This window comes from Ranitomeya variabilis, chromosome 2, assembly GCF_051348905.1.
Source record: "Ranitomeya variabilis isolate aRanVar5 chromosome 2, aRanVar5.hap1, whole genome shotgun sequence".
In the NCBI taxonomy this organism is placed as follows: Eukaryota; Metazoa; Chordata; class Amphibia; order Anura; family Dendrobatidae; genus Ranitomeya; species Ranitomeya variabilis.
The window spans coordinates 596,804,232-596,822,558 of record NC_135233.1 but is presented as its reverse complement, the minus strand read 5'-3'; the positions used below and the strand labels follow the sequence as shown (position 1 = coordinate 596,822,558).

Genomic DNA, 18,327 nt, shown 5'->3' with positions numbered 1-18,327 from the left:
CAGGACGGGTTAATGATTGCTGAGCTGTAGCTAATCCCCAGGGCTTAGATGCTGCCTGGGCCGCTCGCATCATGCTCGCTCTCGCCGTTCTCCTCCTGTCTCTCCTGTGCCCGGTTTTGCAGCAGAAGTCCGAGCCGTTGAGCTCTCCCGGCTCCGAGCCCTTGTTCCGTGGGGCGGACCGCTATGACTTTGCCGTTGTGGTGGGTCCGGCCGGTACCGAATGCTTCTGGCACTTTGCGCATCAGAGCGGCTATTTCTACTTTGGATATGAGGTAAGTGGGGGTCTGGGACCCATTCATTCCCCCTAACCTGTATAAAACAACCTATACTGCATCCAAAATAATCAGGCAAATTTCTAACCTACAGCTGTAACCAATCACACCCTTCTGGGACTTGTAGTGCCCCAATCAATGCTTTTTTTCCCCCCCTCTATATTACATTTATGGCACGACACTTTTTCCTTTACATTATTTCCTTGTGCTGATGCAACAACGAAAACCTTAACATCTGCTGCCAGCCGAAATGTTCTCAGCGGCGTCTTATCACTTCCACCAAGGTGACCCTTCCCTTACCCAGAGCAAACAGCCGGATGTTTCCTAAATGTAAAGCAGTGCGGTAATATATATAAAATTTATAAAAGCAGAAGCTCGTGCTCCAGAGCAGCACTCCCTACTGTAACAGGATTAAGGTCTGGCAATTCGAAGTCTATAGAGAACAGTCTGTTCCTACTACATAAGGCGAAGTGGCTGAGTCACAAGCCCTTGCATGGGGTCTCCATTCATTGCGAAGGTTGTTCCATTTGTTTCTGATTAGTTTTTTTTTTTTTTTACCTTCTCTAGGTTCAATGGACATCTGGCATCATGCGGGACAGGCACGTGTCTGCCTCGGCCCACGATCCCCAGGGTTTTCTCATTGAGTCCTCCAAGGAAGTCCGTGGTCAAATCAACTTCCAGACCAAGGAAACAGGTAATAAGATGGAGAAAATTAGATTAAAGACTAAACTTTTTGAAAGTTTGCAAATCACTTTATTAGGGGATTTGTCTTCATTCCTTGTAAAGAAAAAGATGTAAGTGGCTTCCCATCCTCTGCTAAAGGCAGCAAATAATGTGGTGAAAAACGGGGGAATGCAATGAAAACCAATCCCCCTAATAAAAGTTCCTTGCAAAGTTTAATTACTTTCCAAAATTATAAAAAAAAAGAATAATTAGCTACTATAAGTGTTTTTCCAGATTCCCACAGGAATATTGAACCGCGGGAGTCTGGGCCTTATTACATCTGTACATTCGTGTGTTCTCCTTGTGCAAGAGGAACCTTTAATGCGTCACCACAATCCCCTCCATTTCCTTTCTTCAGGGTTTTATCAGCTCTGTATAAATAATTGGAAGAATAGCTTCAGCTCAGTGCAGGTGTACTTGAACTTTGGGGTGTTCTATGATGGACAAGGACCTGAGCACTCGCAGGATGACAGGCAGAAGTTAAATGACACCCTGATTACTATTGAGGTGAGTCCTGCGCTCGAGACCAGGTCACAGAACAACACTGATAACCCGGCTGCGACATTGATTTGTCTTAGACTCTATGCACACTGATGTGTTACTGTAATACCACACCAAAGAAAGAGGTTCTGCAGCTCCTCCAACTTCAGCATTCATCGGCGAGGCGCTGCGTCATCCACATTATCTGCCCATTAAGAACAGGACAGGTGCACTATATCTGACCAAGCATCAGACAATTTGCCTTGGCAACTAATCCACTCAGCAGTCAGAAATAAAAGGTGCGACATCATCCCTTTAAATTTAATGCACTCCATTTTGCCTTTATGGGCTGCATTTCAAAGTTGCTCTCTACAAGAAGTGAGTGCCCTATAAGTTTTGTGCAGTGCAGACATGTACACCCTAAGAGACCAGGCTTCTTGCAGAACAGGCTGTCAATCCATTTGTTCCGTCCTGATGACGGCAAGTAAGCAACTTGCAGGGAGGATAAAAGGTCATTTTCTCCCTCTAGCTGCTGCTATTTACCTGCAAATTATCAGTATATCCACAAGTAATTAGCTTTTCAGGAAGGGAAAGGTTCCCATTAAATGCCATTGCGTGCAGAACACAGAGGCCATCAGCATGTCTATAATCGTGTTGCATAATCTCATGCTGGGGGTGGGGGGCATCTCCATGACCCTTCAGTTTGATCAATGCAGTATTTGAAGCTAAATCCAAAAGTAGATTTAATAGGAAAGCTTAAAAAAAAGGAGAAACACTTCTGGCTTTGGCGCAAACAAGATCATAAATACACAAAGCTAAAATAATAGATTTTCATTTTTTTCCCCCCTCTTCCAGCAAAGCGCCCAGCTGGTACAAGTTCGCGTTCTTCATATGTGGAGATACTATACCTTTGCTCGCATGAGGAAAGGATCTGATTACTACAGGCTGATGTCCAACTATCACTATGTGAACTGGTGGTCCGCGGGTACCAGTGTCCTTATTGTGGTCTCGGGGGTCCTGCAGCTCTACTTCCTGAAACGTCTTTTCAACTCTAAACCAATGACCGAAACCCAGAAACCGCGCTGCTGAGGATGTGCTGCACATGGACAGATGCATCTCAGGAAGGAAACTTCACATTTTCAATGGAGGGAGCGAGTTTCAGTAACTCGGGTCTTATGACAATTTTGTAACCATTATATATTTTATATGTAGCTAAATTTGTCCTTATCAAACCTTTATATAAGCAAGATGGAAAAAAAAACACAAATATTTTCAGGGTGCCCCCTTATAAAATCTATATTTTATGCATTCACAATTGTGTTGGCTTCAGAGCTGAAATCTTCCAGCGCTCCCTGCTTGATCGGTGCATGCACACGACTTGCATTCTAGGAAGCGTTGTCTGGAAGTTGTTAGTCTGGATCAGGAGAGCCATTGATTGGCTATTATATGGACCAGAAAACATGGCTAGTGTGAATTATCCCTTAGGTAGAATATTATATAAACGGTAGAATGAAGGATATTTCCTATAAAGGCTGTAAACAAAGCGCTTAAAATAAATGGACAGTGGAAAATCCTCTTGGTGTCTTGTCTCATTTTTCACTCCAATAAAAAAGAAAATCAACTTGACTTCACCCAATCTTTTGATACAGTCGGTTTAATAGGATGGTGATTAAAGGTTTTAGGTCCGGGTACACAAAGGAGGGGTCTTCCTCAGTCCTGTACATAACGTTCTCCCCAGTCCGATCATCATGACGGTAGATTATAGGAGGCATGTAAAGTCTTTCTCAAGTTCTGTGATTTAGGTCAAAGTGTCCTCATGTCTGATGTATTCTCCAACGTCAGCTTGGTGGAAAACGACAATCTGCATGGGGTCCAGTTTCCTACATTCTTGTGTGGACTTTGCAGCTACACCAAAACCCTGCAAGGGAACGGAAATAATATAAAACAAATGATATAAAACAAAGATGGGAGTAAATTAACAAAACGTTTTTTTTTCAAGTGTTGGGACCCCACCGGTCCTGACAAGGAAGGGGTAGCATAGTTAATTCACACATCATACATTAGTGTGGCGGGGCCCTTCATTCTCAGAACTGTGGGGGTCCCAGAAGTCAGAATCTGCAATGATTATAAAATGAATATATATCCTAGGGCCGAAATCGGATGTACATACATTAAATTTCGGGTATAGACCACAATATACAGACTAGCTGGAACTTGGCAGGCTCATAAGTGTCTATGAAGGTGTAAAGTTTGAGTCAGGAGACCCCAAGGCCGTTCCGTGTATCACAGACCCTTATATACGGATGTCTGAATTTGGGCCAAGGGATCTGATAATCACAATATTAGATGTGAATACCCCTTTTAATATGAGCAGGAAGCAGCAATACTCACCAAGGGAACGTCGGCCATGGAGTAGACGATCACCCCCTGGTACTGTGTGGTGTTCTCAGTTATTCTCCCCAGTCCGGATTTTAGAACGTGGTTGCCATATAAGAAAGATTGTTCGGATCCAGGCTTCACCCACACCTTGTACTACGAGGTAAAGAAACAGGCGTCAGGTACCGGCAGCAGCGCAGGATGATGAGTATATCACTTTTTGTTATAGCGGATCAATAGATTTTCTTATCACCTTTGCATACGGCGCCAGATAATCCAGAGCCGTAATGTGAAGACGAAACTTCTGCGTCTTAGTGAACTTTCCAAAACAGGTTCCAAGAGACACAAGTTTATCTCGGGCGACATTTGTGGCCAGTTTCAGCATTCTCTCACTGGGAAAAAAAAAATGGCATTTATTAAAAAAATTAATGGAACTTTACAAGTTGTCCCGTTTTGTGTTCACAGCTCCTCTCATAGTAATGGCTGCAGATGACACATCCCCGTGTGCCAAGACCTCCCCCATAACAGACCAGTGGCAATCAACTCCGGCCTAGAACAACCCCATAAAGTTGTAGTTTGTGTTGCCTCACCTTACATAATACACACGGTCATTGTGTAGCCGGAAGCAGTACGTCCCATCAGGTCGGTCCACGAGAAGCTTGATATTTTCTCCAATACTAAGGATCAAGAAAGAGGATGAGGAGGATTCCACAAAGACATCAAGACCATCACTACTACAACCACTATCATCCCATTGATAACATATGTGACCGGTCATAGAGAAAAGGGGCATTGCAATCAAAGGGTTTTATATCTAAGGAATATTTACATCATTACAATATGACTTCTGGGGGTCTCCCCCAATCCCAAAACCAAAGGGGCTACAGGGCTGCTGCCATTCAGTCTTTTTCAGCCACCCACCCACCCTGCAAGGAACTGCAGCAACCTTAAAGGATTATTTAAAAAAACAAGTTATCCCCTATCTAAAGGGCGGGGGATAACATGCTGGTCACAAGAGTTCCGACCAGCAATTCAAAGAACAGGGCCCTACGGAGCCCCGGGAATAAAGTAGAGGTGCAAAAACTCCACCTCCGCTCCATTCATTGTCTATGGGATGGCTGGAAGCTTCACAGAGCTCCACTTTCTCCTCCAGTCCCTTAGACGATAGCTTTTCTTTCTCTAGGTGTTAATCTCTACCAAGTGCCTTTAAAATTACGTCTATTTTTAAATTATTTTGTTTTACATTTGTCATTGCGGTCTTGGTTTTTGTTTTCGAGATACTTGTTCCCATCGAGACTTTAAAAATAATAATACAAAAAGAAAAAGGTAAATGTTTGCGCAGATGTAGTAATCCAGTCCTACCATCCCAGGTGTCATTTTTATGTGAGACTGAAACTTTCTTTGTGTGTACATTTTGCAACTTTTTGCTTTAAAAAAAAAAAAAAGTAGAATAAAATAAAGAGAAATGTTGCAAAAGTCTTGAAACTGAAAAATTTGGTACAAAAAAAAAAGCAAATTAGAGAAGGTTGAGACCGAGCCCGCCTGCTGTGGTCAGACCCCTCCAATGGTAAAGTTACTCCACTTTATCAAATGGAAATGACCACCATTGCTTTTCCTCATATTCCAAACCTCTGCTTGCTGTCACAGAATGGAAAAAGCCACAAACCGTTTCTGTTCACTGACAGCAAACACCTCTGCACAGCGCCGTGTAACCCCTCACTCACTATTTGGAGAGCTTCTCGAACATGGTCTTGGTCTCCTCGTCAGTCAGCGGCCTCATCTTTCCCACGTGCGACCCAGGCGGATACTGACTGAGAAGTCTCGCAATGCACTCTGGGAAAGGACTGTTCATTTTCAATAAAGTTTGTTCACTAATTTCAATACCTCCACCAACATGGCGACTTTTTTTACGTCACGGTGCAGCCAACCAATCACTGCGCTTTTCTGCTTGCCAGCGACAATTGTAGACGTCACGTTTGATAAAGTTTTGTTGAAGCAGTGTTTGGTCTCCCTGCGGCAGGATGGCGGCGGTGGACGTGGAGGAAGATGAGAGCCTGCTGGCCTCGGTGTTCAGGAACAGTTTCCCGGAGGGCTGGAGGGAGAGCCCGGATTTCGCTGCTTATCTGCTGGAGCTCAGCTCCTTCGGGGTGGAGAAGCTGCGGAGGGAGCCGGAGAGGCTGGCGGAGGAGCGGGCGCAGATCCTGCAGCAGACCCGGGACCTGGCGTTCACTCACTACAAGACGTTCATCCGCACGGCGGAGTGCACCGAGCTCATCTACCGGGACTTCAGCCAAGTGGAGGACAACGTGTCCCGGCTACTGGGCAAACTGCCCGGCCTCCAGGAGAGCTGCAGGTCACCCGGCGACTACTACTCCCGTCACCCGGCGACTACTACTCCCGTCACCCTGCTGTCACCCGGCGACTACTACTGCTGTCACCCGGCGACTACTACTCCCATCACCCTGCTGTCACCCGGCGACTACTACTCCCGTCACCCTGCTGTCACCCGGCGACTACTACTCCCGTCACCCTGCTGTCACCCGGCGACTACTACTCCCGTCACCCTGCTGTCACCCGGCGACTACTACTCCCGTCACCCTGCTGTCACCCGGCGACTACTACTCCCACCACCCTGCTGTCACCCGGCGACTACTACTCCCGTCACCCGGCGACTACTACTCCCGCCACCCTGCTGTCACCCGGCGACTACTACTCCCGTCACCCTGCTGTCACCCGGCGACTACTACTCCCGTCACCCTGCTGTCACCCGGCGACTACTACTCCCGTCACCCTGCTGTCACCCGGCGACTACTACTCCCGTCACCCTGCTGTCACCCGGCGACGACTACTCCCGTCACCCTGCTGTCACCCGGCGACTACTACTCCCGCTGTCACCCGGCGACTACTACTCCCGCTGTCACCCGGCGACTACTACTCCCGCTGTCACCCGGCGACTACTACTCCCGCTGTCACCCGGCGACTACTACTCCCGCTGTCACCCGGCGACTACTACTCCCGCTGTCACCCGGCGACTACTACTCCCGCTGTCACCCGGCGACTACTACTCCCGCTGTCACCCGGCGACTACTACTCCCGCTGTCACCCGGCGACTACTACTCCCGCTGTCACCCTGCTGTCACCGATCACTGCTCCTCTCGTCGTCCTGCTGTCACCCATCACTGCTCCTCTCGTCGTCCTGCTGTCACCCATCACTGCTCCTCTCGTCGTCCTGCTGTCACCCATCACTGCTCCTCTCGTCGTCCTGCTGTCGCTGCTCCTCTCGTCGTCCTGCTGTCGCTGCTCCTCTCGTCGTCCTGCTGTCGCTGCTCCTCTCGTCGTCCTGCTGTCGCTGCTCCTCTCGTCGTCCTGCTGTCGCTGCTCCTCTCGTCGTCCTGCTGTCGCTGCTCCTCTCGTCGTCCTGCTGTCGCTGCTCCTCTCGTCGTCCTGCTGTCGCTGCTCCTCTCGTCGTCCTGCTGTCGCTGCTCCTCTCGTCGTCCTGCTGTCGCTGCTCCTCTCGTCGTCCTGCTGTCGCTGCTCCTCTCGTCGTCCTGCTGTCGCTGCTCCTCTCGTCGTCCTGCTGTCGCTGCTCCTCTCGTCGTCCTGCTGTCGCTGCTCCTCTCGTCGTCCTGCTGTCGCTGCTCCTCTCGTCGTCCTGCTGTCGCTGCTCCTCTCGTCGTCCTGCTGTCGCTGCTCCTCTCGTCGTCCTGCTGTCGCTGCTCCTCTCGTCGTCCTGCTGTCGCTGCTCCTCTCGTCGTCCTGCTGTCGCTGCTCCTCTCGTCGTCCTGCTGTCGCTGCTCCTCTCGTCGTCCTGCTGTCGCTGCTCCTCTCGTCGTCCTGCTGTCGCTGCTCCTCTCGTCGTCCTGCTGTCGCTGCTCCTCTCGTCGTCCTGCTGTCGCTGCTCCTCTCGTCGTCCTGCTGTCGCCTGTCCCTGCTGCTGCTGCTCCCGTCGCCTGTGTCCCTACTGCTCAATTTTGTTATTAGTGCTCCAGTCACCCTGATGCCATCACTTGTGCCACCACTTCTCCTGTCCTCCCCTGTGTCACTACTCCCTTTCCGTCTGGGTCTTACCCTTGTTATTACTACTCCCCACCCTCTGCTGTTGTGTGAGTCACTAGTACTCCAATCTTCTCTTCTCCTCCTTTGAACCTTACATGATCAGACTCTTCTCCGCAGGGGGTTTGTGAAGCAGGCGGAGGAGATCAGCTCCAGCCGGCGGATGAACACGCTGACTCTGAACCGCCACACCGAGATCCTAGAAATCCTGGAGATCCCGCAGCTGATGGACACGTGTGTCCGGAACGGGTACTACGAGGAGGCGCTGGAGCTGGCGGCCTACGTGAAGCGGCTGGAGAAGAAGTTCTCGTCGATCCCTGTCATCCAGGTGCGAGTGCCGACCTCCTCCATGTATTCTATCTGTTCACTAGTAAATGGCGTTGTTAAGTCTTGTAAACAGAACATAACTTTCTGACTCTCTTCTGCGGTGTGTGCTCCTTCTCTGCAGGGCATAGTCAGCGAGGTCCGACAGTCTGCCCAGTTGATGCTGACCCAGCTCCTTCAGCAGCTGCGCAGTAACATCCAGCTGCCCGCCTGCCTGCGGGTGATCAGCTTCCTGCGCAGGATGGATGTCTTCACTGAAGCAGAGTTACGGATAAAGTTCCTGCAGGCTCGGGATGCCTGGCTCCGCTCCATGCAGAGCTCCATCCCTCAAGACGACCCTTATTTCCATCTCACCAAGACCATTGAGAGCTGCCGCGTGCACCTCTTTGATGTCATCACCCAGTACCGGGCCATCTTCTCCGATGAAGACCCCCTTCTCCTCCCTCCTTCTCCTGCAGGCTCCTTGCCCATCAGTGAAGGCGCCATATTCCATGGATGGGTGTTGCAGAAAGTGAGCGAGTTCCTGCAGGTGCTAGAAAGTGATCTTCAGAGAGGGGTGGGCAGTCGTCTGGACTCTCTTTTAGGGCAGTGCATGTATTTTGGACTCTCGTTCAGCCGCGTGGGCGCTGATTTCCGTGGGCAGCTGGCGCCCATATTCCAGAGGGTGGCTGCCGAGAACTTTGCACGGGCAGCAAAGGAGGCAGTGGAGAAGTTCCAGGAGGAGATGAACATGTATACGCTGATCTCCACCACCGCGGTTCTCGGGTCAAGCATCCCACCGGTGCCAACACCGCCTGCCCAGCCGGGGACCCTGCAGCCTCCTATGGTTCTCCTGGACTTCCCGCCCTTAGCCTGCTTTCTTAACAACATCCTGGTGGCCTTCAATGACCTGAGACTTTGCTGTCCTGTGGCTTTAACTGAAGAAGTGACCAACATGTTGCAGGACGCGTTGGAAAAGGTACATCAGTGATTTTTATTTTTTGCAGAAGCGATCGCTCCCTATTGTATGGGTTTTCCCATAAACATACTGTTTCCTGGTCTTGTGGGAACTGGTTGGATCTGTCAACAGCCATCTAAAGTCAGATTACGGCACTGAGTCACTAGAACTGTCAAGAGAAGCTGGCGATCTCCAGCTGTTGCAAAACTACTATTTTTCACCAGTTGGTGCATACTGGTGGTTGTAATTATGCAGCACCTTTCATGTTGTTTTTTTTTCTTTTGTCTCCTTCGTAGGTTGTTAAATCTATCCTGACGTTCCACCGAGCCGAGGAAGCGGCATTTAGCCCCCAAGAACGTGAACTCTTTATCCAATTCTGCACTGTCTTCCTGGAGGACCTGACCCCGTATCTGAACCGCTGCTTGCAGGTCCTCTTTCCTCCAGCACAGAGAGCACAGATACTTGGTACAAAAAAAAAAAAATTGTTGTTGGGAAATTGCTGCCGATTGTATAGCACAACTTAGGTTCTGTCCTATTTACCTGCAGAGCAGTATTCACAATTCTGTAGGGAGATGAGCTGATCTCTGGCTGCACTACCTGCTTATTCAGTGTGAGTACAGAGATGGATGTAGTGAGAAGAATTATTGTCCTCTAATTATAAATAGTGGAATAGCAGGTAACATGCTAAATGTTAGCGCTAAGCTGAATTAAATATAATCAACAAGCTTGCTTACTGTTTCCAATAGAAACCAGCAAGAGTTTGACTTTAGCACTGGAGCATAATACAGTTTAGAAGTTAGATTCAGTGAAAGATGAACAATGTATGTACACAGTGACTGCACCAGCAGAATAGTGAGTGCAGCTCTGGAGTATAATCCAGGAGGTAACTCAGGATCAGTAATGTAATGTATGTACACAGTGACTTCACCAGCAGAATAGTGAGTGCAGCTCTGGGGGATAATACAGGATATAACTCCGGATCAGTAATGTAATATATGTACACAGTGACTGCACCAACAGAATAGTAAGTGCAGCTCTGGAGTATAATACAGGATGTAACTCAGGATCAGTAATGTATGTACACAGTGACTGCACCAGCAGAATAGTGAGTGCAGCTCTGGAGTATAATACAGGAGGTAACTCAGGATCAGTAATGTAATGTATGTACACAGTGACTGCAGCAGCAGAATAGTGAGTGCAGCTCTGGGGTATAATACAGGATGTAACTCAGGATCAGTAATGTAATGTATGTACACAGTGACTGCACCAGCAGAATAGTGAGTGCAGCTCTGGAGTATAATACAGGATGTAACTCAGGATCAGTAATGTATGTACACAGTGACTGCACCAGCAGAATAGTGACTGCAGCTCTGGAGTATAATACAGGAGGTAACTCAGGATCAGTAATGCAATGTATGTACACAGTGACTTCACCAGCAGAATAGTGAGTGCAGCTCTGGAGTATAATACAGGAGGTAACTCAGGATCAGTAATGTAATGCATGTACACAGTGACCGCACCAGCAGAATAGTGAGTGCAGCTCTGGGGTATAATACGGGATGTAACTCAGGATCAGTAATGTAATGTATGTACACAGTGACCGCACCAGCAGAATAGTGAGTGCAGCTCTGGGGTATAATACAGGATGTAACTCAGGATCAGTAATATATTTAGCTAGTTATATAGTCTATGTAGTGTGATATTTTAGTTTTGATCTTTTTTACCCTCTCAGGTGTCGCCCCCACTCACCTCTCCCGTTACAGCAGTCTGGGTTCTATCAATGTGATTCCACTGCATGAAGCCTTGGAGGGTATATTACCTCAAAAGGAGCCTGAAATCCTTCCCACACTTGAGGCCGAGCCGGAGAAATCTCAACCATCCATAGAGAATGCGAAAATGAACAATAAGGTGGACACACAGATCGTGTCCACAGTGTCTGAGCCTCCGGCAGGAGATGCCCCGTGACTGCAATTATTGTGAATGAACTCTACATTGGGGAGAGGGATTTGTCTGCTGTCAATCAATTATTTAATGTTAGGTGATGCTTGCACAGACGTCAGCCATCACCTGTAGCCACAATGACGCCAACATTTACATCCAAATTCTGTAAAATGTCTTTTAATTATTGATAATTTGCACTTTTGGGTACTTGCCCGATCCCTGGCGATAAGTCATAGATGAGGTGCACGCTGAGTTGCATTTCAGAAATTAGTGCAGCCATCTGATTGGTTGCCAGGAGTATTTTTTTTTCCTTTTAAAGGGGTTGTACCATGACTGTAATTTATCCCCCTCCAAAGTGGATAAGTGTATTTATAAAAAATAAAAAGTTAACTTTTATTATTTCTGCCGTTTTTGTTTTTGTGTTTTCCTTGAATTATATGGCCTCAAGCTGTATTCACTGTCACGTGCCTGTGTTGTGATCAGGGATTGACTGCAGCGGTCACATGAATCAACATGTTTTATATATGGGCTTAGTCTCCTACAAGGATAAGTAGTTTAGAAGGCAATTTGGGCTGATAGACTCCATGTAATAGTTAATTAATGTTTCTTTTATTACTCTATGGCCGGCGTCACACATGCGAGTTTTACGGACGTAAGAGCGCAGAAACTACGTCCGTAAAACTCGCATAACATACGGCACAATTATTCTCAATGGGGCTGCTCCTATCAGCCGTATATTACGGATCCGTAATATACGGCTTTCTACGGCCGTACAAAATCGCAGCATGCTGCGTTTGTCAGCGTATTGCGCAAAAAAATCGCCAATGAAAGTCTATGGGGGTGAAAAAAATACGGATTCCACACGGACCAGCAGTGTGACTTGCGAGAAATACGCAGCGGTGTTCGTGAAAAGTCGGTAATTCAATTGCTGGCTTTTCATTTCTCCTGCACAAACCCGACAGGATATGAGACATGGTTTACATACAGTAAACCATCTCATATCCCCTTTTTTTTTTTGCATATTCCACACTACTAATGTTAGTAGTGTGTATGTGCAAAATTTCAGCGCTGTAGCTGCTAAAATAAAGGGTTAAATGGCGGAAAAAATTGGCGTGGGCTCCCGCGCAATTTTCTCCACCAGAATGGTAAAGCCAGTGACTGAGGGCAGATATTAATAGCCAGGAGAGGGTCCATGGTTATTGGCCCCCCCGTGGCTAAACACATCTGCCCCCAGCCACCCCAGAAAAGGCACATCTGGAAGATGCGCCTATTCTGGCACTTGGCCACTCTGTTCCCACTCCCGTGTAGCGGTGGGATATGGGGTAATGAAGGGTTAATGCCACCTTGCTATTGTAAGGTGACATTAAGCCAGATTAATAATGGAGAGGCGTCAATTATGACACCTATCCATTATTAATCCAATTGTTGGAAAGGGTTAAAAAACACACACACACACACACATGATTTAAAAGTATTTTAATGAAATAAACACAGCGGTTGTTTTAATAATTTATTGCTCTCTCAATCCATTTGCAGGCCCTCGCTTGGCAAAATAATAAACGCACAAGATACATACCTTCAGATGACCTATCACGTCCCACGAGGTAATCCATCTGAAGGGGTTAACTAATATTACAGGCACGAGCTGCGATAAACCACTCGCTCGTGCCTGTAATCCCCCGGGTGCTGAAAGGAAAGCTGGATCTGTACTTACATTGAGTCGCGGTGATGCGCCCCTGCTGGATGTTCTCATGAGCTGCAGCCTGGGAACTTTTTCCCACGCTCCAGGTCATATGAGGACATCCACCAGGGGGCGCAGCACCGCGACTGAAGGAAATGTAGGTCAATGACCTACATTTCATTCATTCGCCGGGGAATTACAAGCACGAGCACACAGCTGCATTAGCAGGGCTCCTGCCTGTAAAATAATTAACCCCTTCAGATGGATTACCTCGTGGGACGTGACGGTTCAGCTGAGGGTATGTATATTGTGGGTTTATTGTTTTGCCAAGCGAGGGCCTGCAAATGGATTGAGAGAGCAATAAATTATTAAAACAACCGCTGTGTTTATTTCATTAAAATACTTTTAAATCATGTGTGTGTTTTTTAACCCTTTCAAACAATTGGATTAATAATGGATAGGTGTCATAATTGACGCCTCTCCATTATTAATCTGGCTTAATGTCACCTTACAATAGCAAGGTGGCATTAACCCTTCATTACCCCATATCCCACCGCTACACGGGAGTGGGAAGAGAGTGGCCAAGTGCCAGAATAGGCGCATCTTCCAGATGTGCCTTTTCTGGGGTGGCTGGGGGCAGATGTTTGTAGCCGGGGGGGGGGCCAATAACCATGGACCCTCTCCTGGCTATTAATATCTGCCCTCAGTCACTGGCTTTACCATTCTGGCGGAGAAAATTGCGCGGGAGCCCACGCCAATTTTTTCTGCCATTTAACCCTTTATTTTAGCAGCTACAGCGCAGAAATTTTGCACATACACACTACTAACATTAGTAGTGTGGAATATGCAAAAAAAAGGGGATATGAGATGGTTTACTGTATGTAATCATGTCTCATATCCTGTCGGGTTTGTGCAGGAGAACTGAAAAGCCGGCAATTGAATTACCGGCTTATCACAGATAGCGCGCTGAATGAAATCTAAATACAGAATATATATATATATATGTGTCTCAATGACATATATATATATATATATATATATATATACTGTATATGTTTTCCCTAACATTTGAGCACATAAATCCATTAGATGTCGGTTTTGCAAGCCTGCGCGAAAATCTCGCAGTACGGATGCCATACGGATTACATACGGAGGATGCCATGCGCAAAATACGCTGACACACCCTGATTACGGATGACATACGGATCACTATTTTGGGAACATTTCTCCGTATTACGGCCGTAGTACGGACGTATAATACGTGGCGTATTCTCTTACGCCAAGTGTGACGCCGGCCTATGGCATTTCTCTCCTGGCGTTCATTGAGCCTGAGGAACCCTTTTAGGCCGTGTTCATATGATGCCTTTTTTGTTTTAAATAAATCAAGTGCTCTTAGAGTACATTCACATACAAAAAAAATTAAGAAGGTTTGGAATGAGTCACTGTGAAAAATCTCAAAGGAAATACTCCAAAGACGTCTTCTTATTCATTTCTCTGTTAAAAAAAAACACACTTGCTTTAGGTTTCCAAAGAAGTTAAAAGAAGGGACGGGTCCATATGACTTGCAGCCTTGACCTGTTTTTGGGGGTCACCTATGCCCTACCCCTTTGTTACATATGGGGCGCTAGAAAACCAGCCCAGCACCGTGCACAGGCCTGACCCAAAACAAAGATGGCGTCCTCGTACATAAGAAAGGCTGTAACAGCCAATCAGATGCTTTCTCTCATTTCACAACCTGACCTGCAAAAAAGGAAGCTGATTGGTTGCTAAGGGGGTAACGCGCTATCTATTAGGAGGGTCGCTATGTGCGCACTAGATGAGGAAATACACAGCGCTTCATGGTTATACGGAAGCGAGTACGCATGCTGAGGGGCGGGAGAGGTCTCTTACCATCCCGGAAACGCGAACATGATGGATGACTACATCTCCCGGCATGCCTCGCGGCGTGGTGACGTAGAACTCGTGCGCCGCAGAGCAGTGTGGTCCCTGCACAGGTGAGGCTAGGTGCCCGGGTCAGTGCTGGCAGGTTGTGTATAAGGCGGCTATAGCTCATGTCTGACCCTCGGGTGCACAGACACGTGTGTTGTATGGGGTCACCATAGTCAAGGGCATTGGGGGGCATCACATACAGATGGCCACTGCTTAGAAATAAACTAGGCCGAAAGAGCATTTATCATCCACTCGTCTGCATGTTTTTACCCCTGAAATTAGTGATCAGACTGTACAGGTGATCACTCCCCATTAAAAAAAAAAAAAATCATCATGGAGAAAGCATCTATATATCCGTACCTAGTGCGGAGATTAAAAGTGTGCAGGAGAGGTTCTCTCTAATGAGATTTAAATAAGAGTAATTGATCTCATAACAGGAGTTTCTGCAACTTTCTGATATTTAATTTTTTCCTATCAGTGAATGGGAACATTCTTAGTTACATCCATTGTCCTGGGCTTGCCACTTTTCCATTAGGTCTGACATCGGATGCAGAGAGATGGCTTGGGTGCAGGGTCGCTCTGATTATTAGGACCCATGGACAGTGTTTGCTCTTGACGTTTCATGTGGCTTTGGCAGGTGTACTGCCCAGCATTCAGCTGTGTCTCTCCAAATCCGATGTTAAGCCTGTAGGGAAAGTATGTCCAATTTACTAGAAAAGGTCCCATGCACTATGCCTGGCAAGCAGACGATGGCCATTAGATTCACCTATTAGGGGTCTGATTCACAAGACCCTAATTTGGTCATGGATGGGATGAATGAGGGCCAACCTTCCTAGCAATTCCAGGAACCTCAGTGATCCCAAGAATGGAGGAGCCGTGTCTCACGTATCCAATGAAGTCTGTGCGGTTAATGTCTATGGTAGACGGCAGAGCAGACAAAGCCACAGATCATAATTTTAAAGCACAAGAGGGGTCAGAAAGTTTTCAAACTTCCATAGAAGTGAATGGAGAGATCAGCATATGTGCGGCCACTTCTCCTTTGCACAGTGCAGTGTACGGAGAACCACCCAAAGATCCACATGCGTACTATGCCGGGCCCCCACTCGGGGGTTACACAGAGGTCTGGCCAAATATCGCAGTGCTTTGCAGAAGATTGACATTGTGTTATTACCCATAGGGTACCACAACAAGCAACTTGCAAAAATGTCTCATAGTCATTTTTGTGACTTGCTTGCCACAGTTGTGGCCTCATTCATCGGCGTTTCAGTGGCATGTAGCGATTTTTGGCAGTGCGCCCTGTGTCACGGCCAGAGTAACAGCATGACCCTAGTATTACATAAGTGACATCCTGCAGTTAACGGCCATGATCTGTGACTGGAGCCCCCCCAGTCTAAAGCTGGGATAGTCAAATCTACTTCTGCATGGTGCATGAATTGGGGAAAAACTGGGTGACAATCAGTATAACGATGCCCCTTACAATCCATGCGCCAATGGTGTTCCCGACTTCTCACTGTTCTATCCCTAACTCTAGGAAAACTGACTTAGAACTGTTAGGAGCTTAACAGAAGACGCCGACTGTAGGACTAGAGTTATTTGAAGGTGTTGATGCTTTAGCAATGATTTTGGGTTGATGTTTTGCAGAGATCGGTTTTCTGATGGCTGCTTTATAGACGGGAGCTCATTGTATAGCGCTCTGCGGGGCACAGCTCAGAGGACTGATGCATTGCTTTCTTTTAGCAGATGAACCGACCATGTGGTTTTCAAGAAGTCACCAAGTCTTTAGTCTGCTCCTGTCCCACTACTCTCCTAGTTTCGGCATCCAGTCTTCCCGTCTCAGTGCCTCCTGGGCTGGAGTGAAGAAGCGCAGTTATTGGAAGTATCTGAAGCGGTCCATCCTGGGAGCCCCCTCCCCACCTTACAAGCTAGTAGCTCAGACAGGAGATCCAATTTTGAGGGTCTCGACGCAGACTGTTCCCCCAGACCACATCCCGCACCCAGATACACAGGCGGTCCTAAGACGAATGGTGCAGGTTCTGAAGTCCTGTGGTTGTGTGGGACTAAGTGCCCCTCAGTTGGGGCTCCCGCTACGCATCATAACTCTGGAACTCCGAGAAGAGATGTGCCAGATGGTGCCTCCTGATGTGCGGGAGCAACGCGAGATGGAGCCTTTCCCGCTCAAGATCTTTATTAACCCCACTATGCGAATTCTGGACTCTCGAAAGCTGAGCTTCCCGGAGGGCTGCAGCAGCATTCACGGGTTTTCAGCTGTCGTGCCCCGGTATCATTCCGTGGAGATATCAGGTGACGATTAACTGTAATACTGAAGTGTTCAATAATTATTGTGAAAAGCAAGTGTGATCCATAGGTGAGAGAAATACCACTGGTTATGCTCCAAAATCTGGGTGAAAGTAATCACTGGCCTGCGTAGGCGGCAGAGCACGCATCCTCCCAAAGTTTGGTTTCTGGGTTTTAACAGATCGGTATGGGTTTGGGGCTTACAACTGACTAATGGAGCCCTGTGATCATGTCTGCTTTCCTGGAAGGATGAAAACTTAGGATGTTTGCACAACATGGATGTAAAAAAACAAACTAATATATTCCTTTGCCCAAATATCACTTTGATACACCCTGAGTTTCCCGGCCCCTGTACAGTTGGGTATCATCTGCCTTTTATTTTACTTAATTGCATATATTTGAGTCTAAAAATTATTTTTGGCATGAGAAATTTTGCACCGTTTACCTTCTATAGCTTCTGTGTTGCGCTACCTACTGCTGGCAGCAGAATTAGTGAACTGAGAATCCAACCGGGAGCTTGTTCTGACAATCCGGTGGGAGAATTACTAACTGTTGTCTTTTTCTAGCTCCTCTCAGCTGATGACCACAGACCACATCATAGTTGAAAGTGCAGCAAAACAAAAGAGCCTGTAAAAGCAAAACGATGCAAAATTGATAATGAAATCCAATTGCAAAAATGATTTTTAGCTCCAAATACACACATTTAAGTAAAAAAAGTCACTAAAGATGGACATCCACTTTTACATTACAGAGTGTCGATTCTGCCATGGAACAAGTGGGTTATATATTAGTGATGTTATCCATTACTGGGCACAACGTTGTGAATGCCTTATAAGACCTTGCAGATCATTATTTGATACTGAGCTTGTATTTCTGTTTTTATCTGTTCGCTGTAGGTCTGAATGAGAAAGGAGAAGCCGCCAGGTGGAAGGCACAAGGCTGGGCAGCCCGCGTCATCCAGCACGAGATGGACCACTTGGAAGGAGTTCTCTACGTCGATAAAATGGATCCTCGGACCTTCGTGAACATTAACTGGATGGAAGTAAATGACTGACAGTATTTTTTTTTTTTTCCCAGTAAATAAACACCTCAATCACCAACTGAGCCCCTAACACAGTTTCTACACCAAGAGGAAATGGCACACCAAAGCTGAGAGCAGGAAGGGTGCAATTTTTTTTTTTTTTTGCTTTATTTTCCATCATAGCGCATAGAACAGATCACAGAACCCGTACAGAGGTGTAGCCAAAAGTGCAAATCCGAGATGTCTCATTCACGCTGGATGAGCACTGAGTTAGGTTGGATAGGACATATATTAG

At 47.1% G+C, this 18,327-nt stretch overlaps 3 protein-coding genes across 4 annotated transcripts; 2 read left to right on the top strand and 1 right to left on the bottom strand.

Moving 5' to 3' along the window:
- The first annotated feature begins 15 nt into the window (after positions 1-15).
- TMED6 (transmembrane p24 trafficking protein 6) lies at positions 16-3,046 on the top strand. The gene is made up of 4 exons (XM_077288520.1): positions 16-272; positions 840-966; positions 1,354-1,502; positions 2,331-3,046. Exons 1-4 carry the CDS (start codon positions 72-74, stop codon positions 2,562-2,564), a joined length of 711 nt encoding a protein of 236 aa, XP_077144635.1. The 5' UTR covers positions 16-71; the 3' UTR covers positions 2,565-3,046.
- On the bottom strand, positions 2,658-5,733 carry NIP7 (nucleolar pre-rRNA processing protein NIP7). The gene is made up of 5 exons (XM_077288521.1): positions 5,576-5,733; positions 4,442-4,528; positions 4,105-4,243; positions 3,867-4,007; positions 2,658-3,393 (listed from the first exon to the last, which is right to left on the bottom strand). The coding sequence occupies exons 1-5, from the start codon at positions 5,701-5,703 to the stop codon at positions 3,274-3,276; spliced, it is 615 nt and encodes a 204-aa protein (XP_077144636.1). The 5' UTR covers positions 5,704-5,733; the 3' UTR covers positions 2,658-3,273.
- A 71-nt stretch (positions 5,734-5,804) lies between these two features.
- On the top strand, positions 5,805-18,111 carry COG8 (component of oligomeric golgi complex 8). Of its 2 annotated transcripts, XM_077288511.1 has the most exons (7): positions 5,805-6,204; positions 8,025-8,232; positions 8,353-9,186; positions 9,462-9,630; positions 10,898-11,055; positions 13,893-13,908; positions 17,908-18,111. In XM_077288511.1, exons 1-7 carry the CDS (start codon positions 5,873-5,875, stop codon positions 18,063-18,065), a joined length of 1,875 nt encoding a protein of 624 aa, XP_077144626.1. In that variant the 5' UTR covers positions 5,805-5,872; the 3' UTR covers positions 18,066-18,111. The 2 variants fall into 2 exon arrangements, with proteins under 2 accessions (XP_077144626.1, XP_077144625.1); XM_077288510.1 differs by lacking the exons at positions 13,893-13,908; positions 17,908-18,111 and having other exon boundaries at positions 5,808-6,204; positions 10,898-11,502.
- Positions 18,112-18,327: the final 216 nt, after the last annotated feature.

What these genes read in the sequence shown, in the direction of transcription:
- TMED6 (XM_077288520.1), top strand. Translation starts at nt 72, where the DNA reads ATGCTCGCTCTCGCCGTTCTCCTCCTGTCTCTCCTGTGCCCGGTTTTG. An exon ending in CTTCCAGACCAAGGAAACAG is followed by an intron (nt 967 to 1,353) that starts GTAATAAGATGG and finishes TCCTTTCTTCAG; the next exon opens with GGTTTTATCAGCTCTGTATA. An exon ending in ACACCCTGATTACTATTGAG is followed by an intron (nt 1,503 to 2,330) that starts GTGAGTCCTGCG and finishes CCCCTCTTCCAG; the next exon opens with CAAAGCGCCCAGCTGGTACA.
- NIP7 (XM_077288521.1), bottom strand. Translation starts at nt 5,703, where the DNA reads ATGAACAGTCCTTTCCCAGAGTGCATTGCGAGACTTCTCAGTCAGTAT. An exon ending in TTCGAGAAGCTCTCCAAATA is followed by an intron (nt 4,529 to 5,575) that starts GTGAGTGAGGGG and finishes CTTGATCCTTAG; the next exon opens with TATTGGAGAAAATATCAAGC. An exon ending in GACCGTGTGTATTATGTAAG is followed by an intron (nt 4,244 to 4,441) that starts GTGAGGCAACAC and finishes TTTTTTTCCCAG; the next exon opens with TGAGAGAATGCTGAAACTGG.
- COG8 (XM_077288511.1), top strand. Translation starts at nt 5,873, where the DNA reads ATGGCGGCGGTGGACGTGGAGGAAGATGAGAGCCTGCTGGCCTCGGTG. An exon ending in GGCCTCCAGGAGAGCTGCAG is followed by an intron (nt 6,205 to 8,024) that starts GTCACCCGGCGA and finishes TCTTCTCCGCAG; the next exon opens with GGGGTTTGTGAAGCAGGCGG. An exon ending in CGTCGATCCCTGTCATCCAG is followed by an intron (nt 8,233 to 8,352) that starts GTGCGAGTGCCG and finishes CCTTCTCTGCAG; the next exon opens with GGCATAGTCAGCGAGGTCCG.